The sequence below is a fragment of the Schistocerca gregaria genome, chromosome 5 (genome assembly GCF_023897955.1).
Source record: "Schistocerca gregaria isolate iqSchGreg1 chromosome 5, iqSchGreg1.2, whole genome shotgun sequence".
Lineage (NCBI taxonomy): Eukaryota > Metazoa > Arthropoda > Insecta > Orthoptera > Acrididae > Schistocerca > Schistocerca gregaria.
In genome coordinates this window covers 311,779,148-311,794,044 of record NC_064924.1, presented here as the reverse complement: position 1 = coordinate 311,794,044, position 14,897 = coordinate 311,779,148, and the positions used below count along the sequence as shown (strand labels likewise).

The 14,897-nt window shown below is 36.5% G+C and overlaps 1 protein-coding gene across 1 annotated transcript in view; it reads right to left on the bottom strand.

Moving 5' to 3' along the window:
* The window catches only part of LOC126271988 (non-lysosomal glucosylceramidase), a 243,901-nt gene that overhangs the window by 111,283 nt on the left and 117,721 nt on the right, over positions 1–14,897 (bottom strand). The window contains exons 7-8 of the mRNA XM_049974464.1: positions 14,580–14,700; positions 2,437–2,572 (exon numbers count right to left, since the gene is read on the bottom strand). Coding sequence (XP_049830421.1) covers positions 2,437–2,572; positions 14,580–14,700 — 257 coding nt within the window. The remainder of the gene's footprint in view (positions 1–2,436; positions 2,573–14,579; positions 14,701–14,897) is intronic.

Sequence of the window (14,897 nt, the reverse complement as noted above, 5' to 3'; positions counted from 1 at the left end):
AACAGACTCAAAAGAACTCTTTCTACTTCCAAAGTTAATGAGAGAAATCATGTCGGAATTTGGTAAAATAAAAATGCAAAAAACTGAAACAAAGTCCCACCTATCGAATGTTCAGAGCATATATAATTTACGAAATAACAGTTTATTCTTATGCCCATCTTTAAGTAGTTGTACATCACCCAAAACTTCTAGTTCATAGTTAGACAGCTTATGAGTACGACCAATATCAGGTACACACTAGGTATTGGCTCATACCACAATCACACACATCTGTATGTGAAAATATGTGCACTGACACTGACACTGCTGCTTAATAACTTTTGAGTGATTACAGTGCCTCAAATTAATTATCGTTTTACTTTAACTGTGCTGTGATTAACAAGTGGTATGGAACTGTCACTGTCATTGAAATTAGTGAGTCTTGGACTCTGTGAAACTCATTATGGACTGGATTAAATGAACACTCTAAGTTTAAATCTCTCTAATAAATTGCTATGGGACAGTGCTAAGTGCATACTATGGTTTTTGAAGTAAATGTGAATTATGTTTTGTGCCAAAACAGAACATTTAACTTTGCCACTGCAATTTTAGTTGCTGGTCTGGTTCTATCCACCAAGATACTTTCATAATTGACAACTTGATTACTATTAATAATAATTAAATTTACCGTTTAGTTGGGGCCAACCCAGACATATTTCTGAAAATACTTAAAAGTCTTCACAGTTTACCAAAACATTAAACTTAATCTGTTCAGTTGAATTTTTCACTAGACATAACAGTAATTGCCTCGGGTTTACTTCCAGCGAGTGAAAATTTTGGGTCATGTAATTCTTAACCACATTAGATGTGTAGTGAAAATGAGTTCATATCTAGCAGCGTGGTATGAAGATGTACCCTCTATGACAGAACACACCAGATCACTGCTATTCTCATCTTTGTCGTTAAGAAAACTTCTTATGTTTGGTGAAACAGTAGCATTAATAGCATTCCTATCTATGGCTGTTTTCACATCGTCTTTAAAATCACCCTCTCTTTTACGTGTGGCACAAAATTCTCCAGCACACTGTGTGCAATAAACACGTTCATTGTTACTGTCATTACACTAATTCAAAAATTTGTATTCCTGTTGCAGGTTAATATTAAACACACACTTTCTTTTGCCCATTGCTAAATGATTACACACAAAATGAATGAAGATGAAATGACCAAAAATGTGTAGACCAGCGCACACAAATACAATATAAACACTTTGCCCTTTGTGTTTTCAAATGACCTAGTGAAAAGTAGTTGTGGCTGCAGCAGCCATGACTTCCCATCAACTTCAGTGCTTGCTCTGCGATCGCCCGAGTATGGCATGGCTGTAAGAGTTGGTTTGAAAATATTACATCTAAAATATAGGTCTAAAATTAAAAAAAAATCCTTATCAGTCATAGCATTCTCAAATGCCTGACATTTTTTACAATCTTTGCCATTACCATAGACAGTTCTGAAAAATCAGAGATGTCCAGGCTAAAATGTACCACAGCCTACTAATAATAAAGCTTAATGACAAATAAATGTGTGTGTTAGTTCAATAGAAATTGTGTTGTTATTTACACCTTTGAGCAAAACACAATTGAGCACTCAGACTTTCAGTTCTGTGGCAATCAAAAGTGGATTACTGAGGAGACACTACAAAAACCAAGTAAGTATCACTACAGAGTGTGAGCTGATATGAGAACTCCAGGCACATTAAAACTGTGTGTCAGACATAGACTTTAAGGTGGGACCTTTACGTTTTGTAGGCAATTGCTTCCAGGAGTCTTAGAGTGAAGTTTGGATGACAAAAGAGAACTGACAGAAGAAAAGGTGTGAGGCGAGATCATGAGTCGTGCACATATTGCACGATGTGTGGTTTTCAGTACTTACTTAAGTCTTTTAAAATGTTCTTATGCAATTGACTATAAAGGTACTATTAAGGAGAACTACAGCTTGTCTAAAACTACAACTTTGAGTTATATGACACTGAAGTCTACATTATGGAAACTATGCCACATTTTCAATGATTATAAAATTTCTCATGCACTGACTGCACCAGCTCAGTTTCTTTAAAATATTTCTCCTGATATGTGTAAGCTACTCTCCAAGTTATTAAGTATTTGTCATCATTTTGAAATTTATTAACTGAGGAGCTCTACATGTCTTGCTACAAACTCTCTTCTCATAACAGATCATTTAAAATGACTTGCAGGCTATTATTTTCAATTTGCTTCCTCACAATGTATGTCTATAATCATACTTTTTTTTCTTTTTCAGGATACATCATGAAATTAAGAATAAAGTTTGTGAATGACAGTCAGTCTAATTTCGAAATGTTTCAGTGTATTTGTCACCCAATGTGTATAAGAAAGTGAGAGCAATAGAGAATAAAGTAGAACAACACAATATTAATCTTACCTGTAGTATTCCTTGGCCTTTCCATGGAAATGTATTTTGGGCATATCCCAGACAAGGGCAAATTCCACTTCCCTGGACTCACATTTTGGAACTGTGGTCTTTGCACATACTGCAGAAGCCAATTGTTTTCCTTTCTCTAAAATGTTTAATATCAGTTATAAGCAACACATCTTAGAACCCAAGATTCAGAAAGGAAAATAACATTGCAAGTAAAGATGCAAGGAAGAGAGATGTACCTAAGCTGTGGCTAGTACGGACAAAATACATTCATTAATGTGGGTGTGTAGCACTTTACTCCAGTGTCACTGAATTACAGGGGGGGGGGGGGATCACAAAAAAATTCAGCAATCACATTTACCTCTCCCTCTACCCCTTTTTCAACTTCTTTAAAACCATGCTTCAACAACAATAACAACAACAACATCGTAACACATAGCTGTCTATCTTTTAACTGGCAGCTTGTCTACTGTATTGTAACACCTTGTAATCACCACTTCGGTACACACTTAAACTTACTCAATAACTTTCCAGAAGTTTTACTCTTTCCTTTGCCATACAGTGAGAAATTTGAAGAATGGAAATGTATGGAACAGACCTTCAGTGAAGAAACTCTACCCCCCCCCCCCCCACCCCTTTTTTTTCACACACACACACACACACACACACACACAACTTGAAGAAAGAGTCACCTGGAAAATTATACAACACAATGTTTACAGAATGTTTTGGTAGGATTCTAAACTTTATCTACCCATACATTCATTTACATGTATGTTTCCAGCAATTCATACTCAGATTTCTTTGTTTCCCCTGACTAAATTCATTTGTGGAGAATTATCTTCTTTTTCAGTAGAAGCTCTGTGTAATGTGTTTCCTGATACAGTTGAAACAAAAGACTTTCACAATATTCAGCAGTTACTGTTTTATGCTTCAGAATTAATCAGCAAGGAGAACACTTTTTATAACTGGAAAAATGGTGGCTAAAACCATTCTCATTAAGAAAATCAACTTTGCCTTTTTTGTGTACCCCTTCTGACTAATCCCACTCACTACTTTGACTGCTGCTTCATTTCTTGCATCAAGACTGTCTCATTCATTTGGGCTTAATCGTCCAGAATTTGATGACGGCACTAATTTCTGTATATCCATTCGAATGAAACACACACCCAACAAGAATTCTTTAAAAAGTCATATACACAAAACTGCCTTGGAAGATTATCTTTGTGTTTACCGTGCAAAATGTATTAAGATAACAAAACAAATTTTATTGTTATCAATGCCACATCTGTGTAACACAAAGAAATTTTCTCCTTATCATAGTAAGTTTACATTCCACATATCATATTCATAACTAATATTATGGTGTGGTACATGACTTCAATTAAAACTTCCAGTCTGAGAGGCTAGAGCTGGTATAAAACTTTTTCCTGGTTCTGTGTCCAACTGTCAGGACATCTTCGAAAGTATGATGCAGTCAGTAATGAAATGTCAGGAAACAGTTTTATACCTTGGCCATGGACTCTCACTCCAGGAGTTTTAATCTCAATAAACACTAACCATTAAAGCATACACTGTATGATAGGAGTATGTCATGAGTTTCAGATAGTATACAATTGTCAAAAGATTTTGTACGTACTTCTCATATTGTTGACGGTGAGGACATTACCTGTAACTATGAAATTCATTTCTGTCTATGCTCACATGAACTGAAACTCCCTGGCAGATTAAAACTATCTGCCAGATTGGGATTTGAACCTTGGATCTTTGCCTTTCACAGGCTTCCTGACTTAGGACCCATACTAATACTTCTGCCATATCCTCATATCTTACCTGCAAACTTCACAGAAGTTATCCTGCATAAGCTGCAGGATTAGCAATCCTACAAGAAAGGCTACAACAGAGACATGTCTTAACCACAGCGGGGGCATGTTTATGGAATGAATTTTTCATATTTTGCAGCTAAGTGTGTGCTGGTATGAAACTTTCTGGCAGATTGAAACTGAGTGCTGGATCAGGACTCAAACCTGGGACCTTTGCAGTTCATGGGCAAGTGCTCTAAAGCTGTGAGGACAGGTCAGGAGTCATGCATGAGAAGCTCTGTCAGTAGAGCACTTGCCAATGGAAGACGGAGGTCACATGTCTGAGCCCTGGACCACTACACAGTTTTAATCTGCACAGAAGTTTCATATAAAAGCACACCCTGTTGCAAAGTGAAAAAAATTCATTCTCAAATAAACTGTGTCATGGCTATACCAGTTCTCATCAGCTAAACATTGCCAATTTCTTATGAATATTTTTTAACCAAAGGATGTTTTGGAATATGCTGGGTCTTAACAGTTACACAAGGCTTGTGGAGTGCAGTTTATTTATTAGTCTTGTTTAATTGTTTATAAATGTCTGCCTCAGTTACTTTGCAACTATGCTATATATGTGCAATACATTCTGCATAACTTATGCAGAACAGTAAAACACTATGCCTAGCCATAACATCCACATTTTTCACTAAACTCTGTTTATCAAGATGTGGATAATGGCCTAGTGTTTTAATTTGGAAACATTGTCTATGATCAACAGCTGATATATTCTTTCAGTAAAACGCCAGTTCTTACTCGGAACAACCCAATACAAAGCTGCCTAAATTTTATAAAACATTACCATAACTATTCAAAATGTGTAAGTGATGCCACTTGGTTGTTTATAGAAAGAAACATAATGTACACACATCTGTTCCGAGTGCCACTCTTGTCACTTTGAGTAAATAAGAAAATCAAATGGTATGGATTCAGCACAGCTTTACTGTCAAATAACTCCCCCGATATGGATCCTGCATGTTATATATGCAACAGGTGCAGACCATATACAAAACACTTGCAGACTGTCATGATCTGCCAAATCTTGTACTTATGAAGTGTTTGCATAGTGAAACATTAAATTGTTTTCCAGTGTTGCATTTGGGTATCTACTGGCTTCCTGAATTTTCTGTAAAAAGGAGATCACTTGCTTTCTCTTCAATGCAAAGTGTGTCTACCTATCCATAAAACTGTACCCACATGATTTTTTCTATATCTGTGGCTACAGGTCTGAAACACCTGTTTGACTTACACAATCCCATTAATAACTTTGAACACCCATCAAGCTGATACTAACTAGATAATCTACAATGATATCACAAAAAATGAAAAGAAAAATGAATAACCAAAAACACTGATCACAACATGGCACCAACCCCATGAACATAATCTACAACTAATCCCTCATAATGGGTAACTTTCAGCTATAGTGGATCTCAATTTCACTAAAATATCAACAAACTGCTAACATCTCTTGTACTACTGCTCACATGAGGAGGGGACTCTAGCTGCTGGGGTGTTTTTATATGCTGAACACAGATCCGCAGTAAAAATAATAGGTCATCATAGGATGCAAGTTCAATAATAAAAACATATTTGACAGTGGGGTGGCAAGTAACTACTCGCTACTGGGTTGCTGTGGCTGGACTGTCTGTCCTAATTGTCAAACACAGCTTGTACCCCACAGCCTCCTACTAGGTCCTCTAGGTTTCTTACCATTTAATATTTATACTGAATTGCAGTGTTCAGTTATTGTTTTTCACATTGTCCCACCAGAAGCACAAAAATTCACAGGTTCTCTTGACAGTAGTTAGTGGCATAACTGCCTAACAGCCCAAAAGGGAGCATTTAAAATTTAAGGAGCACTATGGTACACCAAGACATACATCTGCCTATGTAATCCCACTCCAATTGGAGTGTTACAGCTGTCCTCAAGGCTACTTGCTAATGACTGTTTGTCCCAAGCACCATCTTCATCTTCAATGCACTGGAGTCATGCCATTGTCTGTCAGGGTCGCATCATCACTGGATTCACCTCTCAGTTCATACTACAGCACCAGTATGCGAGGAGCAATACACCATCAGCATGCCAAGAGCAAGGTTCCAGTTTTTGTAAAGATGGCATTGATCTCTCAATGTACATTACATACCTCAGACTATGAAGTACAAATCATCCAACACAAATACTAACAATCAGATGAGGAGCCACAATGGTGAGCTGTGATTAATCTCAAAGGAAGAAAACTGACACCTGGCACAAGGGAATGAGTTTAACTTTTGACACGACCTCAATTTTGTCACAAATTGTAATTATCATCAGCAGTGTTTAATGAGTGGTCTCTGGCTTACCACCTGCAGATGCAAATGGGTTTCTGCAACATTCAACTTGCCCCATTCCAGCATGGTAAACACAGGTAGTGCATACCTTCTTAGCAACACAGGGGACCATGTCCTTGGGCATACTGAGGGTGTGGTGTGGAGATGTATTCAAGCCAGTGATAGCACAGCAGTGAATTAGCCACAAGGGTATGACTCCAACTGCCCACCATAGTGCTGTAGGTGGGAAAGTGATAAGGGTATCAAGAACTGTGACATGAAGATGGTAGTAAGTCTTGTTATAAATTCATGCAGAACAAACATCTAAACCTGGTAGTAACAATGAATTTAATAAGGTCTGCTATTATGTAAAAACATTTAAAAAGGCACACCATCTTTAACTGATTATTTTTATTTTTTTATTTTTACTATGTATTGTTGACAATGCGACGGAAAGTGTTTGGAATACATGCATTTAGTCTGAAAATGGTCACTGGCTGGTCGAAACTGGTTATGGCACTGTAATAATATCATGACTGTGTGTGTGTGTGTGTGTGTGTGTGTGTGTGTGTCTGTCTTTATAAAAACCCTAAAAGAACATAACCAGTCAAATACTTAATGTCCCATAACAGTACATAATTTTTTTCATGTACTGCACTTTGGCAATTTGTTAACTACACATGTTATCATCCATGCATGTGACACCCTATAGTACTAATATGAAGGCCAGGAAGGCTCTGCAGAGATTTTTTAACCTTTGTATTACAATCACGTTTTTAAAGACGGAGTCATATTGCTAATGACATACTACATATTCAATTAAATGGAAAACTATGCTTTAGTCACAAAATAAGATGCACTCTGTTAAATTGTTCAGCAGTGTAAGAAATGTGTAAACACCATTTCAAACAGGTGAGTACTATAACTGGATTAAAGAATCATCTTTCACAAGGTGTGACCATAAATTCTAAGAAATTTTGATATCGTTCATCTCTGTTTCTGAAATCTAAAAATTTGGGGTACATAACAGAAACCCGACAGGCCGCCAACACACAGGCACAACCACTGGCTAGGCAACCCTCAGTTCTGAGCACCAGTCATCAGATGGCATCCTCAAATTCAGACCACTTTCTGCTTCCATGCCACGTCTATCTGTGCACGGCACTAGTCCACCAATGACGTTACCCATCACTAAAGAGAGTGCCGGTTTCCATCGACTACACTGCTTCCATCTTGTACTGGCAGAGATGGAAATCCCTCCACTGACAGGCAAAAATATGATGCACTGCACAAACACTCACACTTACAATCTTGCAGTCAGACAATTCACTTCAGTTCCTGCAGCCAACTTAGCATAGCTCGTGCAATTAAACAATGGAACACAGTTCTTCTACAAGTTATGTTGATATGGTCACATTCTGATGAAGCAGTCGCTATCTATGGAGAAATAGGATCATTATCTAAGTGTCTGCACAATTACATTCAGTTGTAATGAAAATCTCGTAGACTGCCAAGAGACAGCAAAGTCAGTCAGATTTGATTGTATTGGGTTTAGGACATCAAGTGTCATCCATCAAACTGTGCCAAAGTAATGCATCATTTTGTGACATAGTCGTAATAAATGTTATTGGTCACTTCTTGCTTTGTTGCCACATTTCTCTTATAGTGCTGCCCTGTCAAGCAAGTGTTTAAGCACCTAGTTATAGTGTGCAACCTGACACCTTTACAGAATTATAGCACTAAAACCACTTTGGAATGAAGAAGCATGCAGTCACAACATTTCTGACAAGTTGAAACAAAATGACACAGATCATGTACACCAGAATCGAAATCAAATATTTCAATTATGCGATACCCAAACTGTAGCTTTTTGCATGTGCTAGTTATGTGCCATGGGCAGAGATAGCTGGGTGTGTTTGGAGTTTATTCTTCTGGAAAGCTTTTTACTCAGGATTGTGCTGACAAACACTAATTCCTTGACTGATTATCTTGAGTACTCAGGCTAGCCAATTGGTCACAAATTACAATCCTTGCTTAACTTGGGTGTGAGTCTGTCTTTCTTGTTTCTTACATTCCATCAGTTATGATCAAATTTTTTATAAAAGAAGAATACACCAGAGGAACCACAATGTCAAAATTTTAGCTGCTAAGTAATTTTTTAACAAATACCTAAAACTGCCTGGCAGTTGGCAAATTGTACACCTCTGCCAATAGCTGTAGCAGACAGAGTGTGCACAACATAGAGGGCACACAGTCTTAGTTGATTGCACATTAGTAAAGAAATAACACAGTACAACATTATCATAATTTGCAAATTTTTAAATTTTTAAAAAATCATAATAATTACCAGTGGCTGCTAATAGAATCTGTCTTTGTGCAGGTTACAGAGTTTCACACTATCATGGAATCCAATCCATGTTTTCGACCTTGCTGCGATGAAATATGAAGAATGTGGTATGCAACTGAAATCACCTACTTCTCATGAAGAACCGTTGTTGTTGTTGTTGTTGTTGTTGTTTTCAGTCTAAAGAAAATCCTGTGTGAGACTCTTCACCTCTGAATAACTACTACAACACACATTCTTCTGGACCTACTAACTGTATTCATCTCTTGGTCTCCCTCTACAATTTCTAACCCCCACACTTCCCTCCAATACTAAATTTGTGATCCCTCAAAGTCTCAGAACATGTCCTATTAACTGATCCCTTCTTTTGGTCAAGTTGTGCCACAAATTTCTTGTCTTCCCAATTCGATTCAGTACCTTCTCATTAGTTATGTGATCAACCTATCTAATCTTCAACATTCTTCTGTAGCAACACATTTCAAAAGCTTCTATTCACTTTTATCTGAATTGCTTATTGTACACATTTCATTTCAGTATAAGGCTAAACTACAGACAAATACCTTCAGAAATGACATCCAAACATTTAAATCTGTATTTGATGTTAACAAATTTCTTTTCTTCAGAACTGGTTTCCTTGTCATCGCGAGTCTACACTTATATCATCTCTTCTTCAGCCTACATCACTTATTTTGCTGCCCAAATAGAAAAATCATCTATTACTTTAATTGTCAAATTTCCTAATCTTACGCATAATTCCTTTAGCATCACCTGATTTAATTTGATTACATTCAATTATTCTTGTTTTGCTTTAGTTCACATTCATCTTACACCTTCCTTTCAAGACACTGTCCATTCCATTGAACTGCTCTTCCAACTCATTTGCTGTCTCTGACAGAATTATTTTTATTTCCTCTCCCTGAACTTTAATTCTTACTCCAAATTCTTGTTTGGTTTCCATTACTGCTTGTTCAATGAACAGATTGAATGACATCAGGGATAGGCTACAATCCTGTCTCACTCCCTTCTCTACCACTGCTTCCCTTTCATGCCCCTCAACTCTTATAACTGCCATCAATTGCCATCTAACTTCTGTACAACTCGTATAGAGCCTTTGGCTCCTTGTATTTTACTCCTACCACCTTCAGAATTTCAAAGAGAATATTCCAATCAACAATGCCAAATGCTTTCTCTAAGTCTACAAATGCTGTAAACATAGGTTTGTCTTCCCTTAACTTATTTTATAGGATAAGTCGTATGGACAGTTTTGCCTCACATGTTCCTATGTTTCTCCTGAATCTTCCCTCAGGTTGGATTTCACAAATTTTTTTTGTTCTTGTAAAGAATTCATTATAGTATTTTGCAACCATTACTTATGAAACTGTCAGCAACTGCTTTCTTTGAAATTTGAAATACTACATTCTTCTGGAATTCTGAGGGTATTTCGCCTATTTCATATATCATACACACCAGATGGAATAGTTCTGTCAAGTCTGGCTCTATCAAGGCTATCAGTAGTTCTGATGAGATATTGTCTACCTCGGGGGCTTTTTGGGCTTTTTTTGACTTAGAACTTTCAGAGCTCTGTCAAATTCCCCTCACAGTATCACATCTCCCATCTCATTTTCATCTGTATCCACTTCCCTTCTTGTAATATTGTCTTCAAGTGCATCTCCCTTGTATAAACCTTCTACATACTCCTTCCACTTTCAACTTTCCCTTCTGTGCTTAGGATTGGATTTCCGTCTGAGCTTTTGACATTTAAGCAGCTGCTTCTCTTTTCCTCAAAAACCTGTAATTTTCCTGTACGTTGTATCTATCTTTCTCTTAGTGAAATATGGTTCTAAATTCTTATATTTGTTCTCCAGCCATTCCTGCTTTGCCATTTTGCACTACCTTGCAAACTCATTTTTTAAACGTTTGTATTCCCTTTCACCTGCTTCATTTACTGTATTTTTAAATTTGCTCCTTTCATCAATTAAATTCAATATCTCTTGCATTATCAAAGTATTTCTTCTTGGTCCTGTATTTTTACCTATTTGAAACTCTGCTGCCTTCACCAATTGATCTCTTAAACCTATCCACTCATCATCTCCCTTCCCTTGTTCTAGTCAAATGTTACCTAATCCATCTTGGAAATTCTCAACCACCTCAGACTCTTTCACTTATACTGGTCCCATCTCCTTAATTTCCTACCTTATTTTTTCCAATTTCTTCAGTTTTAATCTACAATTCATAACCAACAGATGGTGACTCCATACCGCCCCTATAAATTTAAAACCTGGTTCATAAATCTCTGTCTAATCATTATATAATCAATCTGAAACCTTCCAGCATCTCTAGGTCTCTTCCATGTATACAACCTTCTTTAACGAATCTTAAACCAAGTGTTAGTAATGATTAAATTATGCTCTGTGCAAAATTCTATCAGACGGCTTATTGTTTCAATCCTTTCCACCTGTCCATATTCACCTACTATTTCTGCTCCTCTTCCTTTCCCTAATATCAAATTCCAATCACCCATCATTATCAAATTTTTGTCTCCTTTAACTACCCAAGTAATTTCTTTTTACCTCATCATACATTTCTTCAATCTCCTCATCAACTGTAGAGCCAGCTGGCATGTAAACTTTTACTACTGTGGTGGGTGTGGGCTTCATGTCTATCTTGGCTACTATAGTGCATTCACTATGTTGTTTATAGTAGCTTCTCAGTGTTCCTATTTTTTTATTCATTATTAAACCTACTCCTGCTTAGTCTCTATTTGATTTGGTATTTATAACCTGCTTCATCTGACCAGAAGTTCTGTTCCTACCGCCACTGAACTTCACTAATTCCCACTACACTTAACTTCAATATAGCCATTTCATTTTTTTAAATTTTCTAACCTATCTGCCCAATTAAATGATGTAACATTCCACAGTCCAGTCCATAGGATGCCAGTTTTATTTTTCCTGATGGTGAGATCCTCCTGAATAGTCCCTGCCTGGAGATCCAAATGAGGGATTATTTAACCCAAAAGGACGCCATCATCATTTAACCTGCAGACCTACATGTGTGTCATTTATTTATTAATTAATTTCTTGACAATCATTCAACTGATGTGGAAACATTAGAAGACACAGGAAATAACTCTAAAGATTCTGTGAATTGTGGTCCAAACAACCACTGTTATGCTTTAACGTCCAGAAATGAAATACAGTAACTTTCTAGGCCAAAGAAAATATTCAAAGAAAAGGCTACAAATCTTTTGGTTACATGTAGGGGGGAGAAAAAACAAGTTTAAGCAGTGTGCAAAGTTGGTTTCATTTCATAAAATCTGAAGACAAATTTTATAATGGAATAAGGATTTATGAGAAGTATGAAATATGTGCCACAATGAAACTCACAAGATTTAGAACTTTTTCGGAGAGTCAATGCACCTTTACCGAGAGAGATCTAGAAGACTGGACTCTCTTAACTGCAATGAGATGAACATTACTAATATCTAGGCTTCTTCAACCTGGATAAATATATTTAGGAAATTATATGGACAAGAAAGTCTTTCGATTACAAAGTTTGCCTCCCCAAATGAATGTGTATAGGAGATGTCATTAACATGTATTACTACGGAGGAATTCATAGCTAATATGACAATGATGCTTCTGTTATCCCCTCAGTCAGTCAGCTTTCATGCGAGAACTGCCAGGAAACTGCACTTTATGATTTTGAGCTTGTGCTGTCTATGAATGGTATGACCAATTTGTATACAACAATTCCAGTCATAAGTTTTAGTAGATTGCAGTTTTCTGTAGCTTTATACCTGTATTCAGAAACAGGAACAAAAATTAATGAAAGGATTGTTCACTTGCAAAAATTTTGTATCTACATAGCAAAACCTGGAAAAATGGGAGAGAATAATTTTCAATATTACATCCAGAATGTCTTTTACCATATGCATAACTCATGGTCTTTGCAATCTCTTGGCCTGGACATAACACCACATCTGCCTTCAAGACAATGATGAAAGGACTGTTAGTATAATGTAGAATCCACCCAGAACTAATAGTGTGATTCATTCTCTTGATAAAAATATTTTTCAATACCACAATGTGTATTTCAGAAAATTGTCAGACAACAATTTTTGATAGCCCTTTCTCATTTCAGGTTTATCAGTGGAACAGTACTGTCAAATCAGTCATTTCTGTATTACCAGTTCGTGTCATCACATTTTACAAATCAGATCAAATATCCCTGCTATGTAACACTATATGTAGAACAATGGCCATGACATTTTCTTACTCCATCCTAATTCTATACAAAAAACCTAGTAATTTCTGTAAAGTGCCTTAATGCAGTAATTTTTTTTATTTATCAGATGTGCCTGGTGTCAGGAAAATGTTTGTTTTAATCACCCGAGACACACTTCATGTTTTGTGATAATTACAGTGAATAAACAAGGAAGTGCTACCCAGTTAGCCAAATATACATTATTCAAAAATTAGCACAAGAATTGTGCTGAAGGAACTATTATAAAATATGTACTGTCTACAAACTGAAGTCCGATTGACAGAAGTCTCTATAATGTATCATCATACACCGCATAATTTTTTTTTTCCTCCTCTGGTAGTCAACTGTGTAACAGCTACATTTGAACAGTTTAGCTGTCAATATGAACCGCAAGTTATTCATAAAAATTATTACTTGAGACAGTTCTGGTATGGTTCAAGTGCTTAAAATTAACATTTATGTACTTTGGACTTTGCACTATGTGGTGATATGTTCTCTCATCACGGCTGTGTCTCCTAATTTTCCAATGTTTGTGCCATGTAGGAAGGGCTGTACAAACTGATGTTATAATTGCTTCTTTGTGAGGCAAAAATGAGTAACTTTGTCATTTTTTACACATACTTGTGGCTTGCCTTAGCATGCTAAAATTTTGACAATGCATTTCTTTTAATGTATTCTTGTGTGAAAATTTTCAGGGTCGACATGTCAGATTGGACCATCCCCTTGTTAGTTCAGTATGTAGCATGTAGATGTCATTTGCGTCAGTTTCTGTGGAGTTGAGCAGGCTACTGTCAGGCTGATGTTGACTGTAGCCTTTGTGCTGACCTTTGCCAAAGTGGCAGAAAATGTAGAAAGGATGCAAATTCACCATTTTATAGTGACACTAAGATGAATCAATGTAACCCATGGCAGAGATAACTTGAGCTTATTTAAAGACTTTTTTTATGGCATTTTATTGAATGTGATAAAATTACACACAATAACCAGCGGGGTGAAGAATTGTCTTTATAAGAACCACTTATATATTTACTTTTTTATGTTGTGTTACTGAGTAACAGAAACCAGAAACTTTACTGGTCAAAGAGAGATCCCATTTCAACTCCCTTTTTTGGTAACCTTTCCTAACAAGGTTCTGCAAAATCAAAAGGTATTTGAACTTTTCTAACAATCTTAATTTAAGTCAGAAAGTAACCTTAATCCAAAACTAAATAAAATGAAGTCCACTGCATCAAATTCAGCATACTGTGAAAGAAAAAAATGCATAGCTTGTGATAAAAGCCACATTAGTTGAAAAAGCACCTAATGAAACAAAAGGGAAAACATAGCCGATTCATGCACAAAACCAATCCATTTATATTTGCTCTTACTTGTTTCTTCACTCCTGTCAGAGAGAGAAGTGAGTTCACAATGCTGTTGCAGATCTTCCCACAATTCTTTCCCATTTCCATTAGGGTCAAACTGAACCATATGACTCACATTTACACCTTCCTAAAACAACATAAAATTTGAATGTATTAGGCTTAGAGGACAAACATGCAAGAAATATAGCAGCACGGACAGTTGCTCAGATTAATACATGGCTACAGGAAATTCACACACATTACCTCACAACAGAAATATGAAGATCTCCATATTCAGTAAGACAGTAGAAGTATTTTAATAAAAAGAAACACACATGATGCAAA